This window comes from Amphiprion ocellaris, chromosome 9 (assembly GCF_022539595.1).
Source record: "Amphiprion ocellaris isolate individual 3 ecotype Okinawa chromosome 9, ASM2253959v1, whole genome shotgun sequence".
In the NCBI taxonomy this organism is placed as follows: Eukaryota; Metazoa; Chordata; class Actinopteri; family Pomacentridae; genus Amphiprion; species Amphiprion ocellaris.
The window spans coordinates 15,280,726-15,300,271 of NC_072774.1; the positions used below are offsets into that span (position 1 = coordinate 15,280,726).

Genomic DNA, 19,546 nt, shown 5'->3' on the forward strand with positions numbered 1-19,546 from the left:
TTTTAAAAAAATCTAATGTTTAGGCATTGCTCGATTTTGAAAAGAGTCATTACATAAACAGTCTTTCATTTATGAGAAAAATACAACCAATATTCTCTGGTGGACAAACTAATTCATAGGTTTAAAATTCTAAATTACTTCATGCCTACTTTGGCATTTCTGTCCTGCAGTAGGTTGCTTATCTGGCTGGTTTATCTGTTTTATAATCTCTTATCAGAAGTGCGTGTTGTCAGATCTTACAGTACATTCCTATACAACTAAACTGCATCCTTAATTACATTTAAAAAGAAGCAGATTTTCTCCTGGTCAGATAAAGTCCACATTGAGAGGTCTCTTCCACCAAGAAGACTGGAGTTTGTGTCCCATGTAGGAGCATTATTTTGACTCACTGTCTGATTAGGGTCATGAAAATATCATTTGATTTAGTTTAAAATAACCCCTTTCACAACATGTTTGCAGCTTTCCCTCCAATGTCATGGTTACCAGGGATATGAGTCCCATCCCATCTAAACATGACTGATTCACTGAAAAGGACCAACACAAAGCAATAAAATAATGCTAAATATATGTTGATTAGACATGTATTTGTGAGAAAAAGGAGGAAAAAAGAGAGAAATAAATACTTTTCCTTCTAAACATGAGTGAGAATTCTGTTTAGTTGAATGGGAAAGTAATTTTTTTGGAGGCAGATCCGCAGCAATCCTAGAACTCACCTGTACATCACTGCAGCAAGGTGATAGTTTAAACCGCAGGAGGTTAGCAAGAGCAAGATTTTACAGTGATTTAAGATACTGTTGAAGAAAAAAAGATTGCTGTCCTTCACCTCACACATGCCATGTTTGTTGTCTGCCTGCACCACCTGCCTAGAGTGCATGTTATTGCTTTGTATCTGCTATTTTCTTCCAAGAAGTGTTAGAAATTATGATTTGAGAAAATACACATTCTTTTGCATGCAATTACCCACTGAATTATATTAACTAACAACACGACTGTTTCTTACTATCAGGTGTATCCAGATAGAGATCATATGTTCGTAGCAGCTGTAAAAGGTGTCAGAATGACAAAACCACCAATCCAGTATTAGTTAAACAATCGTTTCCATGGAGTTAACAGCTGACATTTTATTGTGGCCATGCTGATAGATTTGTTTCACTTATTGTTCGACTGTGTTTTAATGGAAGTTTTTCTTCAACTGGGTCATAATGTTCAGTGCAAATGTAATTCCCTTTAAAGCATGACAGAAGCTCCTTTACATAAACCTGCATATCAACAATTAAAATGTATTCCAACACAATATTGCTGCCTAAGAAGATGTTGATATACTGTAAAATCTATCTTTTGTGCATTAATGCTAAACAAGGTGTTTGATCAAAACGCCAGTAAGCCTGATAATAAACCATATAAGTTTAATTATGTTCTAAAAGATGCAGAGGACCTCTACAGAGTGTGAGGTCTGAACTAATGAACCACACAAAGAGATATAAGACTAAAATTTCCTTTCATTCACACTTCCGAGTCAGTGTCAGCAGAAAAATGCTGGCAAGGTCTTTGTGGAAAGACTCTGACGAACGCAGCAAACTTGTCCGGCTCTGAAAACATCTCAAGAAAGAGAAAAGGAAAAAGTTGCTGTAAACTTTTTGGGTTTGTTCCTCCTCCCCCCTCCGCTGAAGCAATCTGTTTTGACCCACTCCGTTTTGAGTGGCACTATTGAAACAGCACCTACAGGGAGGACCCCCTGCTAGCTCTCTGTACAAAAATTTAGGAGAAGCCAAAAGAGAAAAATCAATGGAGCCTCTCTTGATGTCTCTTCAAGACGCTGTAAGCAGAAGACCAAAAGATTTCTTCAAGATCCCCGCAGACTCTCCTCACGCTTCCAACGCGAGCCAGAAAGGTGAGGTGATAGATATATCTGAGAGATTGTAACTTGATTTTCTTACAAACAGGACAATAGCTGCAAACAAGAGAGCAAAAGCGAGGTGAGGTTGTCTCCCCTTTGGTTTGGGGTCTATTATCTGAGATCTGTACAAGCTTGGAGCTGTGGCTTCGCAACAGTAAACAGCGATTTCAAGCAACCAGGAGTGGATAAAGCACTTTGTCATTCTTCATTGCTGGAGCGTTTGTTTGATTTAAATTGTGAAACTTTTAAAATGATCCAATCTAGCACTGTCCTGCAGCTCATATCACAAACACGGAGTCTATAAATGTTTTGACATTTAGTTTGATAGGGTTAGGGTGAATATATTTAAATATATAAAAACATTACAGTTACACACAATTATTTAATTACAAAATATTTCAGACAAATCTTTACCCACATCAGATGCAAAAATGCAATTTTTTGGCCTTTAAAATGTGCATCCTTCAATCTATCAAAAAAAATGGAGATGTTTTAAAAGTATTTCACAAGAAAAAATCATTGAGAAATAATTGTTTCTTTTTTACTGCTTTTATAATCTTTTTGGATTCATTTAAATTGAATTTAATTAAAAATGCAATATGATTATAGCATTAAAATAAAGGAATTCTGCCAAAAGTTGAGTATATAATTCAAAGATTTTTTTTTCTCATTGATTTAACAAAGCACAAGCAAACAGCTACAGAAAATCTTTTTTAATTTAATCTGAGTTTCAGTGATGTAGAAGCATACTTCAGGACATGTTGGTTTTTCATTTGTCACCACATAATATTATGACACTTATTCTAGTCAGGTCAGTTTGTAGAATTTGAATCAGAAATAATCCAGTAATATAGATTTCTTCACGCTATTCCAGTTTTAAGAGTTCAGTCTTTAAAATCAATCAGTACATCTTTGTTTAAATAGTAGCTCTCGGTAAACTATTGTACATTTATGAGGTTCAATCTTGCCCAGTAGTCATGAGAGTGTAGATATTCTGGTTTTCATATTTCCTGAGCAGGAGGTGCATGATCCTCTACAGGATCAAGCAGGTTAAGAAAAATGGCCATTTCAAGAGCACTTTTCTGTCTTCATGTTGCCTTAAAGTGTCCAAACTTCCTTAAACATGAGATACTACAGAAATCTCCAGAGCAACTATTAAATGGACCTGGTGGCTTGATTGTTTGTTAAATTGCTATTTTTAAGGTCCAAAATGAACTTTGAAGTTCAGTTTTCAAGCAATGCCCTTGAAATGATAAATTGAAAGATCTACAATTCTCATAACCCCTGCAACTCCATCTGCTGATGAAGATCATGCCATATGATGACTGAAAGATTCAGAATATTACTTGGAGCTTGGTGAGCTTTTTCCCCCAACTACTTCATAGAGCTTTACAAACTTCATTCTTTTTTACCTGGAGCCCGATTGTGTGTTCAAAAACTATAAATTCTGAATAATACAAGACTGGTCCGCTACACTGTCAATACATGCTGGACACATCTTGGAGCGCTGACCCCCTCGCAGCGGTGGGACGTCGGCTCCTCACTCACTCTCTCTCCCCCCCAGTTGCCCTCAAATAATTACCAATGTAAAAATCTGGCACCCGAATTAATACAGGACATGTGTAATGTCCTCTCATAGCTCAAAGTTTAGTCCAATTATGAGTGGGCCCCAGCGGTTTGATGTGCCTTTCACTACAGGGGAGAGTAATGGCTTTGACAGGAGCGCCAGGGTCATTAGGGCGACTGACTGCATTATGGTAGTGGAGTGTGCTCAGTGATTAGTTCTGTCTCTCACCCCTGGCCCTGATTGAGATCATTACACTTCACGTCACTTCCACATCCTCCCAAAGGGATGGCGCCATTAATTCTCAATCCAACTGGGCCGTGGCAGAAGGTTAGGTTGGAAGAATTTACTAAAAGAAAAAAAAAAGACGATCCTTTCTTTTCTTGGAAGAATTACCTGAGCTGTGAGATGGAAATGATTTGGAGAACGGACTTGTACTGAGATTGCTTCAGATTGTTTGTCAGCTGCTAACATTCACCATTTGTGTCTCAGAGCAATCAAACAAAATTTACAAGGACTTTTCTTGAAATGGCTCCACATTCAAGCACATGTTGGCGGCGACGCTCGCTGGGGCTGCTAGTGCTGATCTTTGGATTTGAATAGTGTCATTACAGAAACAATCTACTCTTCATCTGCATAATCTCTGAGGTAATTATTAGCTTGACTTGTCACATAATCTTTAATGCAATTTTTTCATTCAACGGAAAGCAAAAAATTTGATGCAAACAAAATATTATATCACACTCAAATCCATAGAGAGCTCAAAGTCTTGTTAATCCCCCACAAACAACTTCATTTGTCATCATCGCGCCTGCCGGGTGCTAATCCCACTAACAGCAAAGACAACAAGGCCTATAATGAGTTTATGAAGCAGTCAGGACGGAGTTGTTTTCTTTTAATGTTCTCATACAAGTTTGGTATGGTGAGAAGAAATCAAGTGGTTGCTGAACAATACAAAAACCTTCTGTAATTAATAGAATGCTGTAGCTGTAATAGACGTACCATGTGCAAAAGAGTTACAGAAAGAAAGATGGGGGAAGCGTTAAAAGCCACTCCATATATTTGATATATTTGGTGCAAAGTTTGCCTTCTGAGCAAACAGTAATAGAATTCTTTTTCAGTTTGGGAGCTGCCTCCAACTTCAGTGACTTTTTGTCCTTTTTTCAGTTACCACCCTCACATGTGAACAACTGTAATGTACTCTAGTACTGCTCAGATCTCCACATACACTCTGCCTTCTTTTCTAAAACTCTGCATTCATTCTTATTTAGACAAAATCATGAGTGATTTTACAAATGCATACATGTGTTGCCACACTGTAAAAAATGTTCTAAGCAAATTTCAGTGTATTTTTTTAAACAATTTATTATTAATTTACAGAATTCTCTCTTTTGCTTTAGTAAAATCACTCAAAAATGCACATGCTAACCATAAAACAACAGGGTAAGACTGTGAATAGTGTCCACAATTCAGTTTTGCTTTACAAGTGATTTTACTCAAGTTTTTACAGGTATTATAGAGTAACTTTACAACCATAAAACTATATCATGTTAAATTATTGATTATTTTTGTCTACTTTTAATATAACTTATATAATACACTATATAATTAGGATATTAATCTTCAGCTGAAAATCTGTAAGGTTCTAATACATTCCTGTCATTTAAAAGTAATTACTAGTGTAAAAGTGATATTTATCTGTACATTTCTATTCATTTTATTACACTGAGTTAGTGAATTAATCAAACAGCTATAAGCTATAAGAAACTATTACAATTACATCTTCACCAAAATTCATTGTGTACCTTGATCATTATCAAATATGTAAATATATTTCCCTCTGTCTCTTTAAAGCTGCCCTCCTGAAAAGCTCTGAATGCTCACCTGGCCTTACAAAAATGAGTAAATACTGAATAACTGCATACCTATGAGGAACCCAGGCAGAAGCAAATCATGGTGACATAGATAAGTAATGGAAGAAGGACCTGGGCTTCAAATGAGGCAAGTCAGACAGATAAGCAGCAGTGTTTTCTGTGAGAGAGATTAACTTGGTGGAAATTTTGGACTTTGTAAGTTTGCTGACCTTGTACATGGACAAAAAAAACTATAACACACTAAAGGAAAAGGGAAAATTCAAAAATCAGGACATGGGCTCTTTAAGATATATTGAAAATAACACTGTGTACATCTATGCATACATCAGCTAATGCTGATCTTATCCAGGGATAACACTAATACTTAATTTGTTTCTTGCACGTTGTCATCACTAAGTTTGGACAATCATGAAATCACACCCTACTGCTGCTCAAAGCTTCATGGTGCTTTAAAGCTGGGTTTATAATTAACACAAGGGATTACAATAAATCTTGATTTAGATTTTGATCAAAACATGAAAGTCAGACTTCAGCAGTCGATATAACACTTCATTCCCAGGCATCAAAAAATCAATATTTGACACAAATAGACATATAGGAGCTTTTTCAGTTAAAAAAAATAGCCAAGACAAAGGATCTCTTTGCACTCCTATTAAATGAGAGGTGCATAGGAGAGGGATGAACATATCATAAACAACCACACGCTCATTGAGGTGTCCCATGTAGAACCATTCAGTTTACTTTTGTTTCTTTTTTTGTTTTTTACCACATTTTGTTCTATTTTGTCACTTAAATTCAATTTTCACAAATGATTTGGTTCAGTTTAGGCAGTAAATTGTTTGAGTTTAGGAAAGAATTATGCTTCAAGGTAAAACAATTTTACAACATTAAACATGTTACACGGAAAACATCTTGTTCCATGAAATGGTGACGACACCGTTGGAGAAAATCTCGAGGTGTGTATTTATGACGTTCAGGGATCATACAGGCCTACTCAACTGTGGTTTAATGTTATGGACCTGAGCATCCTAACATGTTTAAGCTCTAAAACCCCTTTTATTGTTTGAAAAACTGCCTTCTGCATAAATTACTTTGCTGTCCAAAAAGAAGCAAAAAAGACAAAGCAACTTTTATGCTGGGAAATGAATGCTGTGAAACATTAGGATGGATGTTCGGAGATGTTTTCCACACTGTAACCACTTCCCCTGCACACATCACCATATGTTCAGCCCTGTAGACAGATTACAGCCATTGCTCTCCTCTATCACAATGTTAACAAGACCTGTCCTCTAATATCCTCAAACATCGTCATTAGGGGCCCAGGCTGGAGGTGTTATTCAACTAACATTTGTAAGGCCATGCATCACTTATGTTCCTGCCACGGTCTGTTCAAATCTCACAATCCCGAATGGCTCCCTCCTCTGCCACCTGCAAATGTCAATTACCATATTTCCCCCTGACATTTATCAGTAATAGCTAACATGAGCTACGTGAAATCAGTGTCATTACGGTGGAGATGTACATGGGAGGCGCTGATGGGTGAGTAACTCCATGCAGATACATGGCAACGCTTGTTTATCAATCAGACATGGTTGAGGCTTGAGCACATCTTAATAAAGGCCTAACCAAACTGTGATCAAAACTAATAAACTGACTGATCATGATGTTACTGCAGGTGCTCTATTGCGTATTTTTTATTTATTTATTTTTTTACCCAACATTTAATGACAGACTTAAGAATCATTGAGGAGGGAATGTATTTTCAACATGTCAGTCTGCACCTTAGTGGCTTCTGCCTTTGTTCTGTTGTACCTCGGTTAAGCTGTTAACTGACTCCTGTGGCACTCTGTGACTGAGATTCTTTCTCGTCAGGATTAAACTTGTTTAGTCAGTGTAATTATTATGAATCTGATATCAGCCTGTTTAAAGTCTTCCTATTTCACTGGGAAACTTATTAAGATTCGACCAGCTGCCATTATTTTGAGAAGCGCGTTCCACCACATTTTTTATCCACAGAGCCCAAAGTTGTTTATTTTGGCCTCACAGTTGTGTAGCTATTACATATTAGCGTTTGCAGGACGAAATGGGAGTGCAAAACAGCTAGCTAATGCAGGCTACTTTGACATCTGGACCAAACATAACTTGTCGGTTTGATTATTTGTTTTTTGTTAGTTTAGAATACCAAAGACATTATTCTATAGCAAATAAAATTACAACCCCTCTTTATTTTAAATGTTGATTTCAGTGATTTACCATATTATTATTAGTAGTTTCACTCATCAACTTTTTGCCTGACATTGATCATGTTTTGGTGCTGCATCTTTCACTGGATTTATCTTGTCTACTTTGATCATCCAAAATGTGTGAGGAAATTACACAAAAATCGCTTAGAATATACAACTTTGGGTGCAGATGCTAAACAGTCGAATCGTGTTTTTTCCCTCCAACTTGGGAGTCGTTCACATTTGACACTTAAACTGTGAGACTCACCACAATCCCGATCACACCGAGGTGTTTTTGTAGTGAGAGGCGTCATGCAATTGCTAGGCAACATGCAATCAGCTGCCAATTGCTTGTGTGCAGACAGAGCTACACATAAAATCAACTATAAAGATTGTTTACGTAAAAACGGATTTACTGTTAATGCAGTGACAACAGCTATTGCGGATCTCTGTGTAATATTAAATTCTTATTATGGTACTCAAGACACTGATTGGATTGGAGTTTTCCATCTTGTTTGCATTAGTAATATTCTATCTTTCTCTTGGGAAACAGATTACAGTTTTTTTGTGTTTAAACCATTCAGTCCTTTCTTTTGTTTCAAGATCTGAGTATTTTTCTGTGAAAATTAATTTTTTTAAAGAAACTAATTCAAAGCATGGACCACTAAACTCGCATAGAAAAGTGAAGAAGCATGATGTATGTATTTGTTGATTTAAAACTAAAGAATGTGAACTACCAAATTAACGTATGCATTATCATTATTATGCAGAACTATCTGCATGTAAAACGTCTCGGTGTCCGACTCACCACTCCGATGGAGAAGTAGTTGTTGATAATGCTGTAAGGCACTGGGTCCCCGCGCTCCTCCTTGTCTGTGGGTGTGACATCAATCTTCCAGCGATCCAGCATCACCTCCGTACTGTTCTCGATGTCCCGCAGGATCTTAAGGAGGCTCTCGCCCTCATAGCCTCAGGAAGAACAAGACGAGACAAGTGAGACTTTAAAATGAGCCCAGGACAGCTTGTGCCACTCGGCGGATACTTTGTGACTTGTGCGAACACAAGTGCAAACAAACTACCATTGATTTCTTCTTGAAATAAGTTTATATATGTATGCCTATGTTTATATTTAATTTTATTATTATTTAACTTGTCTAATTTTGTGCAATGCTCACTTAAAAAGTTAAAATCCTGAAAATGAATGAACATTTGGCAGCTATAATCAGGACTGAAGTTGTGTAAAGCAACTGAACTGAATAAAAGCAGACATGTAACATTTTGATGGGAGTTACTGACTCTGGCATTTTTGTCCTCTTAGTTCTTGAATGTAAATTTTTATAAAAACTGCATTAAAAACAATGTACTAGAATCACTGTTGGTGCGAATCACTGACTCATCCTGGACTAAGCCTCCCATAAATTCTACTTGTCACTAATCGCATGGAAAATGATAATTGTTTTCTGTTCAAAATGATGACATCATATAAACAAACTGGCATTTAAAGGGCTAAAATCCTGAAGATGAATGTTTAGTAGTCATGATCAGGACTGAAATCTACCAAAATAGAAAACAATGTTACTAATGAAAACGTATGTAGTATTTTTATGGCAGTTTTTTGACAAGGACATTTTAGTCCTTAAGATCTAGAAAAAATAACATGTCATAATCAGAGATGTTGCTGACTGACACATCCCGGACTGAAAAAAAATCCAATAACCACTAATTATATGGAGAATAAATCTTTTTGCATGTATCTGTATTCATAAAGAATAACAGCGGCATCATGTAAACAAAATGGCATTCAAAAGGTTAAAATCCTGAAAAATAATGAATATTTCATAGTTATCATCAGGACTGGCATTGAAGTTAAATTGAAATACTAAAATATAATATTTCTTGACCCTTGTTTGATGAGGACATTTTTAAGAACCTCTGTGCTGTTCTAAAACTATAAAAGTGTTGCTAGTGTCTGTGTCAAAAGACCTTTACTTAGGTAAAAGCAGCAATAGAGGCATGTAAAAATACTCCATCACAAGTCAAAGTCTTGCATGAAAAATCCTACATGAGAGAAAGTGAATTAGTATAAGCAGCAATATGTAGGTAAAGTATTAAAGAGAAAGTGCTGGTTGGGTTTCCCTGACTGATATATTGTTGTATCAGACACCATTAGATGGTTAATAGTGAAGCATCAGTGTGTCAGCAGCATGTTACTGTCGTACCAGCGTTGTAGTGTAGTACACTAGCATCGCGACCTACGACTACAGCAAAGGGAAGTGAAGTCATGTTGTTCACTGTTTTGTATCTGTCTTCTGTCAGTACCTCCTCCCCATCGCAGACATCTTGCCAGGTCGTTGCCAGTGCCAAGAGGAAGTATGCACACAGGGGGGTTCCTGTCCAGGTTGGCCTTATCTGGAGCAGCGGGACAAATAGCACAACAAGATGCGAAACAAGGCCAAAGCGAGAAAAGAAAACTCACGGTAAAAACTCGCAAAGACAGCACCAAATCCATTTTGCAGCCCCTACTTGTGAAACTACAAGTCAATGTCCAGTTGTACAGTCTATTTCAAGAGACACATTTTGCCTGACAGTTATTACCTCTCTTTGTTTTGATTGATAAAAAATTGAGGCAATTTTTGAAAGCAACACATCTTCAAGATCAAATAGAGGAGGCCAGGTGATTTTATTTATTTTTTTCAAATGATGACTAATATGTTGTTTTCCAACTCCTGTAATCATGCCATTTTACCACCCCTGAATACACAGGCTTGGACATAATGAAAGTGTTTATATACAAGTCATAAATTACGCTTTACCATTTCAGTCTGAACAAGAGTGCTGCAGGCTTTGAAAACTAATAAAAACAAACACAATTTTGCGCAAAAAGGGAAATGGAGAGTTGAACTTCTGTCATGTTTGTACTTTACCACAAACATAAGATAGTCCATGCACATTACATGTGCAGTAGCACCCTAGGCAGTTTGGTGTGGAGGAAGGACAAGGCCAAAAATGCTTGTTAATGTTGTGATAGTGTAAAACACTATGAAAAGTAATATATTGTGTACCAATGAAGTCCAGGATCCAGCCTACAGTGCCGTCGCCTCCACAGGTCAACACTCTGAAATCAGCAACATCTCTGAAGAAGTTCAACCTGTAAAAAAAGACAGCACTGTTTTTTGGTAAATGTGTATATTAAAAGAGAAGTTACCTACTTATACATGTTTTATGCATAGTAACAAATTTTCATTGGTTTGGTATCTCTGTCAGGATCTGAAAACATAATGTAGCTGAAAGGTCAGTTTATTGAATAAATTGTGCTCTGCAATACAATCAGTCCTATTTTCTGCTCTTACAGGTGACAAAATTGTTCAGCTGATTAAAATAATAAAGTTTTATTAATAAAATCTCACCTTTTCTCACTCTTTTGCGTGTAACAATTCGAACAACACAAGCATATAAAGAGTGCATTTTTTAACCCACTGCCACAACAAACCCCATCAAATCCCACAAAATAACACATGTCGCACTGATAATTATTCATTCAGTGAGCTAGCCTGCCTGTTCAAGGCCTAATTGGATCATGACAGGCAATGTTCAGTCCAACTTCTTCCGTTCCTTCACAATAACAAAGCCCTAACTGAATGAGCCAGCCTCCGAGCCTCGTATGGCGGGTAAATGATTCGCTCAATTACTCTCCAACTGGGACCACAAACCATATTAGACGCAAAACAGACGGCCGCGAACATGAAAGGCAACTTTGGGGATATTTAAATACCAAGAAACACACACTTAATTTGCTGTAATTGCATTAGTGAGGCAGCTAATTGACAGCAGTGCGTGCGGCTGCCTCGGCCTGCAGTGTCCGACGGTGACCGTTCGCCCTGCTAATGTGCGCTGTGGTGAGCACACTTGACAAAATATTAACAAGGTTACAAGGGGGCAAGGTCATCTGGAATGTTCTCAGCTCTGAGGAGAAGCTCTGGATTCATCTCCAGGCAGCAGAGCAGAGGTAGGTGACGCTACACATCAACGGAAGAGTAAGAAAACAGTGGGCAGAAGGTCAGTCCCCTAAACTTGGAGCTGCGTTGGCACAATCTGTGACATGAAGGCTGTGCCAGCTCCTCATGCAGACAGTCTGAACCTCATGAAGGTTTTTGAGCCCTGTGTGTGCTGCCGTGTATTTATTTTTTATGAGTCACAAAGATTCTGTTTTCAGATCTAATCAAAGCCAAACAACGTGGCAGCACGGCGCTGAAGCATTCCTGTGTGTTTCACCTCTGCTAGACGCAAACGCCAAATTGAAGGATCCTTATGCATGTAAATGATCAATTCATTTTCTCAATCACAGATGTGAACCATAGGAAACCCAACGCCGCCCACACCGACAGCCTGCAGTGAGCCGCTTGTCTGTATGCATGATCACATGTGGTATGAGGAGAGTTTCACCTCGCTTCATCCATCAGTCATTTGTGTCTGCGGCTCTCCATTCACAGACAGCCTTATGCATATGTAGCCGCTGCTCGTCTGACGCTGCAGCATGATACTGTCGTCTCCAGGATTGGTTATGTGTGAACTCACCTCATTTGCGTGTGTACTGTGTGAGGCAGCCGAGTGGAGGCTTTAATACTAAAGGCCTCTCTTGCATGTGATGGTGGCTATTATATGTGAGCAACAACACAAAACACCAGTGTGTTTGTAAACAGAAGATCATTAGTTGATATGATTTATGAGCTAACAAACAAAGGGATGGACTTTGTTCTCTTTTTTCTATCCCTCTTCCTTCCTTTCATTTTATTTCGTACCTTATTTGTTTTTTGGTTTGATATTGACAATTAATGTAAAAAAGAAAAAAAATTATATTTAATGCAAAGTATAGAACAGTAAATCCAACATATAGGTGGAAATACAATAACTGAATTTTTAAAGCATGTTTTGTAATAAAAACCTGCAGTGTAACAGAATGAAGATCTTTTTTAATTTAATTTTGCTCTTTTCCTACTGTACTTTAAGCAAGAATTGATTTTAAACAGTGCATTAGCTGTTTATAGGACAATTGTCTTTGACAGACTTAAAGATTATGTTTACTTTTTTGCATGTCTGTCTTTACAGCTTGGTGTGATCATTGCTCCTATTAACATGTTATCAGTGAAAGTTAGGCCACGCATTTGTGAGTTAATCAAATCAAGTATGTAAGTGTTTTGCAAAGATATGGACTTTTTAGTAAAAAAAAAAAAAAAAAAATCTTTTTGTTAAAATTTTGACCTAAGAAGACAAATTTTGGAAGACTTCACAAATCTCATTTTCTCTTTAGATGAATACAACAAAAATTGCAGCTGTTTTTTTTTACCACCACTTGCTGACTGGCCTCTAAAACAGGAGGAATGATTAAAGCAAGCAAAATCTGCCTCAGTAATTGTGAAGATATCCTCTGAGGCACGCTAGCTGTCCCTGTCATTTTTTGTCCTCATTTATTTTCAAATTAGTAAAGAACAACTGCCATAAAACTTTGGTAAATAATTTCACAGTGTGTTGTTTGGTATTTAAATCAAAATAAACAATCAGTAGGGTAGTAAGGTTCTGCATTGATGATATATTTGATAAATATTTTTAAAAATGCAAATCATGTTATAGACAAATGTGTTGTTTTTCGTCAAACACATGGTCAATCACGTACCCTGGCATGGGTCCATTCTTGGCCAGGTTGTACACTTGTCTCGGGTTCAGAAGATACTGGAACTTTCTGTAAATCCTACAGGAGCAAAGATTCAGACAAATAACATCAGAAAACATCTGTGCAAAACATAAAGACAAATAACTAAAACTCACATTGCAAACATCTGACTGAAATCTCACACATTAGCCTGGGGTTCAGTGTGTTCAGTGCAAATGCAGACCGGTGTCCAATCAGAGTGTGAGTGCAGTGGACTGGGCAGCGGGGTGGGACATACCCAAAGTCCCCTTGAGGAGAAACCATTAGAAAGACTAATTCATTTTAATTTCAATTTCATTATATCAACTGGCTGAAGTCATATTTTGATCTCATAATTTAAACAAATGAGATCTGGCGTAATAAGGAGTGAATGAATATGTTTCAGTAATAACCCAATTAGCCCTGGGTTAAAGAAGAGGGACCAGCCAGCGACGTGATGACAGTGAGAGGAGTGTCTGAGGGCAGGCTGAGTGTGAGAGCTGACGGTGGAGGCAGCAGCTTTAGGTAAATATTATTGTGTTTTTATTTGACTACGGGAGCCTAAAGCACTTGGCAGCCATAGGCCACGTTGCTGCTGCTGCTGCTGCTGCTGCCTTTCCCTCTGCGGCTGAGGAGTGCCGCTTCAGAGGCCTCTTGTAGCATGTTGAGACAGATTGTGTACTTACCTCTCTCCCTGCTTCCCCCCGCTCTTTGGATTGACAAACACTAGCAGAGGATGAGTGCCCTCTATTGTTGTGATCTGAATGGGAGATGTCAAAACAAACCGTTGGTGTTTGGAGACTGCAGGATGCTTCACAGGAATTCACTTTCAAGCCATATCCCTCAGACATTTTATTGAGTATATAAAGCACTTCCAAGCAATGCCAGTCATCAGATTCCTTACACACACTAGTTTTCCTGTTACCTGGCTGAAGCGAGCTGTGAGCGGTCCATGTTCCTCTGGCCGAGCAAAAAATTAATCTTGTGTTAATTATAAGATCTAATTATAAAGGAGAGCAGTGATAAAGATTCTTGAGCCAATATCCCCGGATTTTTATTGAACTGATACAGTGTTTTTAAAATAGTGCAATTCCATCTTTTTTTTTAATTGTCAAAAACTCAAGCAAATCTGACTAAAACCAACAGTTTAGCAGTCTCACAACTGTATTAATTCTAAATAAGGATGTAAATATTTAGATTTTTCAAAGGCTGGAGAATTTCCTAATGGTTTATGTAGGATTGACTCAAGATAAACTGCAATGTGTGTCTTCTAAGTCAGGAAATGGCTAATTCACATGTTTGTTTTTAAAGATTTTCAGACTATAACAGAACTCAGGCTTTGTATATTAAGCGTTGACTACACAAACTTATTATTTGTTGGATCAGTTCATTATTTTTTGTGGTCTTCTCATGGGATTTGCTGATAATAATAAGACTCACACCATGTTTATACTTACAATACTGACTAAATGATAACACCGAATTAGTTTTTGTTCTAATTTTCACCCAAATTTACGATTGTTGTAGTACGGAATGCTTTAAGATACAAGCCGTTCTTCAGGCTTCAGTGCCCATAAAACACTGTATATATGCAGCACCGTAAAACAACTAATCTATCTAACAGCCAATCAATACTCTCAACCTGATAACTCATAATTCACAATTTAGTGGTAATAGTTGTTTGTCACTGCCTCCTAATCGGCAGGGCAGTTTGTCTCATGTGACGTGAGAAAGGATTTTCTGGTTTCCTCTGAGCGGCAGTGAAAGCGTGGACAGGCAGAGCCCTCAGTGCCGGAGGCCAAACTCACAAACTGCCACAAAAAACAAGCTCCGATCCAGCGGCCCCTGTTTGAATTGCCCTTCCTGCAGCTAGTCGGCAACAACTCGCCCAGTGCTCTCCCTGACACAGATGAAGCACTTAACTCCCCCTGTCTGCTATCCCAGCAGGCCAAGGGTGAATTAATGAGCACCCTGTCCAGTCCAGAGTGATCCATTACTTCCTGTAATTATAAATAATAATCTTGATTATTACGCTGGTTAGCCAGCGAGAGGCATAGATGGATGTGCCTGGGATATGATTTATCATATTTCTCTCCCAGCCACACGTAGACGAGCAGTCGCCACAGACGGCGGCAGGTTTCCATCGCCAACATGCTGGCTGACAGATATTAGAGGGGATCAGGCTGGACTGGGATCTGCTGTATGATACTGATTAGCAGCAGGGCCTGCAGAGTCCCATCACACATCCCAACACCAACTGCAGAGGTTCATTTCAAAACATGACATTTAACAGTGAAAACAGGTCTCTTTATTCATTGCTTTTGGCTCTTATCTTAGAACTAAATTTAGGATTCTGTCTGTACTTGCAAATCCCCAAATACTTTGGCTCCAGTTAACCTTTCATATCATGTAACCTCTTATTCTGCGCCAAGAGTCCTCCTCGGTCAAATGCTGTCCAATCCAGGCTTAAGGAGTCTTGCTTTTACTTACTCACTACTGAACTTGTGACTCATTTAACAATTAAGAACTCAAAAGCATTTCTCAAGTCCCCATCTGCAGATACACCCCTTTTGATTTGAGCAAGTTTGATTAATCTTGAAATTGCATGTAGCATATCTATACCATAAAAAGGTGCAAATTAACACATAAACCCAACATTTATGTTGAAAAGAGTCAGATTTGAGTGTAACCTGCAGTCCTTGGCCGTCCACTGTCACCGAGTTGGCTCTCTGCATTTTCCCTCGGCTGGACTGGCTGGATCGAGAGTCTTTCCTCAGCGTCGACTGCCTTTCCTGAGGTCAAAGGACAAACATTACTGAAAACCATAACTAATGTTTTGATCCAAAAAAGATTATTTCTTCTAGGAGGTTACGAAAACTTTATATATCTCATCATTTACTTTGTTTTTAAAGTAATTATTGACTGAGGTGTATGACGTGCAGCACAGACTCAAACAGTGGATTTTGTATTTCTGTGTGTGTGTTGGAGCACAGCAACCACTGCATGACTTTGTTTTATTTTTCTGACTCATTTGGTGTCATTGACAATTGATAAATAAAATAGTAAACACACATTTGGTGAAATTCAGACTGAACTGCATACCTGGCACCATGGAGCACAGCAGTTTAGCCTTCATGTTAGTAGACAAATCAGCAATGCTTCATTTATTTGACTGTAATTTTGCACAAAGTTACCTGGAAATACCAATTTAACCTTAAGTTCTTAGTGTTATTTTAGCTACAGCTCAGCAGATTCTATACTCCAGAGGCACTTCCTTGAAAGAACTGCCCATTCTAAGTAATTCAAATTGACTGCTATTACTCAACAAACAAAATGTAAACTATCTGGTTGCCTACTCTGTCTGGCCAGCTTTTACCAAAAAAGTTTAAAAGTAGCTAATTTATGTTTTATTGAGCAAACACAGTTTTCCCCTTCAAACAAACTTGTGCCATTTTAGAAATAAACTCCTAAAAAGTAAATTGTTGCGATTTCGGAGCTCAGTGGGGGAACACAGGTTGATGATTGGATGCTCAGATAACACGGCGTCAAACAAGGTCAGGTTCACTCAGTCTCTGAGATCCTGACCGGTGAGAGGCGAAGTCTTACCAGGACGATGGGACAGATTGAGTTTGGGGGCAGGATGTGATCCTTCAGGGGTCCACAATCACACTCAGGTTTCACATGGGAGGCACACTTGTTATGGAGCTGGAGGAGGTGGCAAACATTATTAACAACCAACTTGTGTCACTAACATGTTTAACTGTACAGTTTCGGGTATATTTTTGGCATTTATTTGCATTACATGTGTCACTGCCTCTGTTTTGTTTTCTATTAACTCGTGACTGAAAACAAGTGTTTGCCGAGTGTAAATTGGTGGGATGACTTGTGAGGTATTGGAGGTGCAAAAACGAATCCCTAAACAAGAAGAAGCAGTGGGAATATAATGAGGAGGTGGCTGCCTCTCCTCGGGTGGCGGCTTACCGTGATTTGACACCACACACAGTGGAGCCCAGTCAGGCCCTGGTAACACTTAATGGTTTTGTGACACTTGTCACACTTGGTGGGGCAGTTCCCTTCCACCCAGAAATGATGCATTACCTGCAGAGAGAGGGAGAGGCAGCATACAGGGAGGGAAAGAAGTGAGAAAAGAAACATGGTGCAGAAAAACAAGATATATACAAAGGCACAAGTGACACAACAATTAAAGAAAGCAAGAGGGAAAGAAAACAAGCAAGACGGAAACAAGAAAAAAAGCAGAATGGAGAGAAATAAAGGAAAGAGACCCAACAAATGATGCTGTTTGTCTCTAAACTTGGCTCGTCCCGGTAATTAGCAATGCTTAGTGGCACACTGAGTAGTTTCAATTCCATTAGAGGAAGAGAAGCCCTTGTCCTAAGCTCCATGGAGCATCGCTGATCCAAGCGTGCTGACTGGTAAACACTTCAATTGGACGCACCTCTGTGTTTTTCTTGGACTTGACGTAGGTTTTAATGCAAGACAGCGGAGCACGAGCCACGCAGCGCTCATGGACTGTGTACTTGCAGACTGGGAAAGGAAAAAAAGAAGCATTTTAATTTTTTCAATTATAAAAAATAGGGAACATAGAGGATAGAAAAGCAGGCTTCATATATGGTTTCGTACATACAAAAATGCACACTTGAGATTGAGTCATGTGTTTGTAAAAGCTGTGCTGAAGGTGATCTCTGCCAATATTTTGTAGAAAAACAGCTTGTGTGTAGGGAGTAGAGTTTTGTGCACTATGAATAAAAAGGAAATTAGGCACTGGGCCTGAAACACAAGCAGTTTCCATACTTTCAGAATTTAAAACCCATACAATAAAGAGCAGTCTTTTGTTTAGTGACTTGTTTCTTTTATTCTCTCTCATTTGATAGTTTCTCATGAATCCTTGGACATTTTCAACAATTACACAAATTGGAAAATCCTCTGAAGCAGCTTTTAGATGATCCCAGGACACAAAGGCTAACAGGCTAATTACATATCTATTTCAAGGCCAGGTGATAAAATAAATTGTCAGTTATTTTTATGTAAATATGATCACCATCATATTGGAAATGTGACACGTGAAAGGCCATTGTAGCCTATTAGATTACATTGCACCTGTCTGAATAAATCTGTCAAACCCTTAATAGTGAGTGAATTACTCACACGAGCAGCAGAGTCCCTGCTTCCCCAGTCCAATTAGCATGTTGAGACACAGGTTACAATAGGCTGGCTTGTTGAAGTGCTTCAGTCGCCACACATGTTGCCCGTCATCTTTTACATTCTGCAGTGACAGAACAGATCCAATGATTAATTGATTGAATGACTGCTGATTGGCTGCTTCATTACATCGCTTTATATTCTGGTGGGAGATTCATTGGTTAATTATGTGACTGATTTATTTGTCATTTAGCATCTTGATTGTGTCACCAGTTGAATTTTGTACAAAAGCATTTTGTTTGTATTTTAGTTTTCCGGTGAAGCGATCCAAATTCAGGAAAGACAGCTGACAGGATTTGCTGTCTTCTTTTTTGTGGTAATATTCATTCACAAAAAACATTACATCTGATAGAGATTTTCTATCAAAGCTGGTGAAATGCTTCCACCTAGTGGGCAAATTGTGAACTGATGGTGTTCTCAGTTTGTGGAGCAACAGAGTTGTATGTGTTCTCCAGGAAACAACTAGAAGGCATTTGAGCTGATGTGATTATTCATGAATAATAATAAAAAATCTTCTGTTTATGAAACACATAATACACACTGCCTCCAGTCTTCCTCGAATTATCAAGTTCAGCAGCGAGGCCCCAAAAAGCAAAAATAAAGCGATTCATTTTGGTTTCATGTTTGAAATATCAACATCCTAGTTAACACTATGAATCACAGTAATTTACAGTGAATTAGACCTATTAAAGAAGGAATGCAAATGCATGGGATCTAAGTATCATTAACATAATTATAATCTTATTGGAATGATCTGAAATAAGACTGAAAAAGTCCATTTACACTTGTGGGATGTGAGAAAAGGCACTGTCAAGTTTTGGCAGGTGAACGAAGAACGTTGTATAACTAAGTGCCTTAAATATTTATTTTAAAAAAGCTGTGTCTGGTAGAAGTTCAACTACTAATAGGTTTTGTATTTATATTCTAAAACATGTCAGGTTGACTGAGCATCCATACGGCGTTTGGTTACCTGGTAACAACTGGGCAATATTGAGTTAAGTGCCTTGCTTAAAGGCACACGGCACTTTCTGGCAGTTGTGTTGTCTGTCCAGATGATTCAGTAGTTTGATCTGGATAGAACAT

At 38.2% G+C, this 19,546-nt stretch overlaps 1 protein-coding gene across 2 annotated transcripts in view; it reads right to left on the reverse strand.

Annotated features, from left to right (window-relative positions):
* Positions 1 to 19,546, reverse strand: part of dgkb (diacylglycerol kinase, beta) — a 92,159-nt gene that overhangs the window by 36,188 nt on the left and 36,425 nt on the right. For both annotated transcript variants that reach the window (XM_023277856.3, XM_035951706.2), the window contains 10 exons: positions 18,410 to 18,527; positions 17,700 to 17,788; positions 17,225 to 17,341; positions 16,850 to 16,948; positions 15,934 to 16,035; positions 13,930 to 14,003; positions 13,229 to 13,303; positions 10,620 to 10,705; positions 9,877 to 9,966; positions 8,366 to 8,526 (listed from right to left, as the gene is read on the reverse strand). In XM_023277856.3, coding sequence (XP_023133624.1) covers positions 8,366 to 8,526; positions 9,877 to 9,966; positions 10,620 to 10,705; positions 13,229 to 13,303; positions 13,930 to 14,003; positions 15,934 to 16,035; positions 16,850 to 16,948; positions 17,225 to 17,341; positions 17,700 to 17,788; positions 18,410 to 18,527 — 1,011 coding nt within the window. The remainder of the gene's footprint in view (positions 1 to 8,365; positions 8,527 to 9,876; positions 9,967 to 10,619; positions 10,706 to 13,228; positions 13,304 to 13,929; positions 14,004 to 15,933; positions 16,036 to 16,849; positions 16,949 to 17,224; positions 17,342 to 17,699; positions 17,789 to 18,409; positions 18,528 to 19,546) is intronic.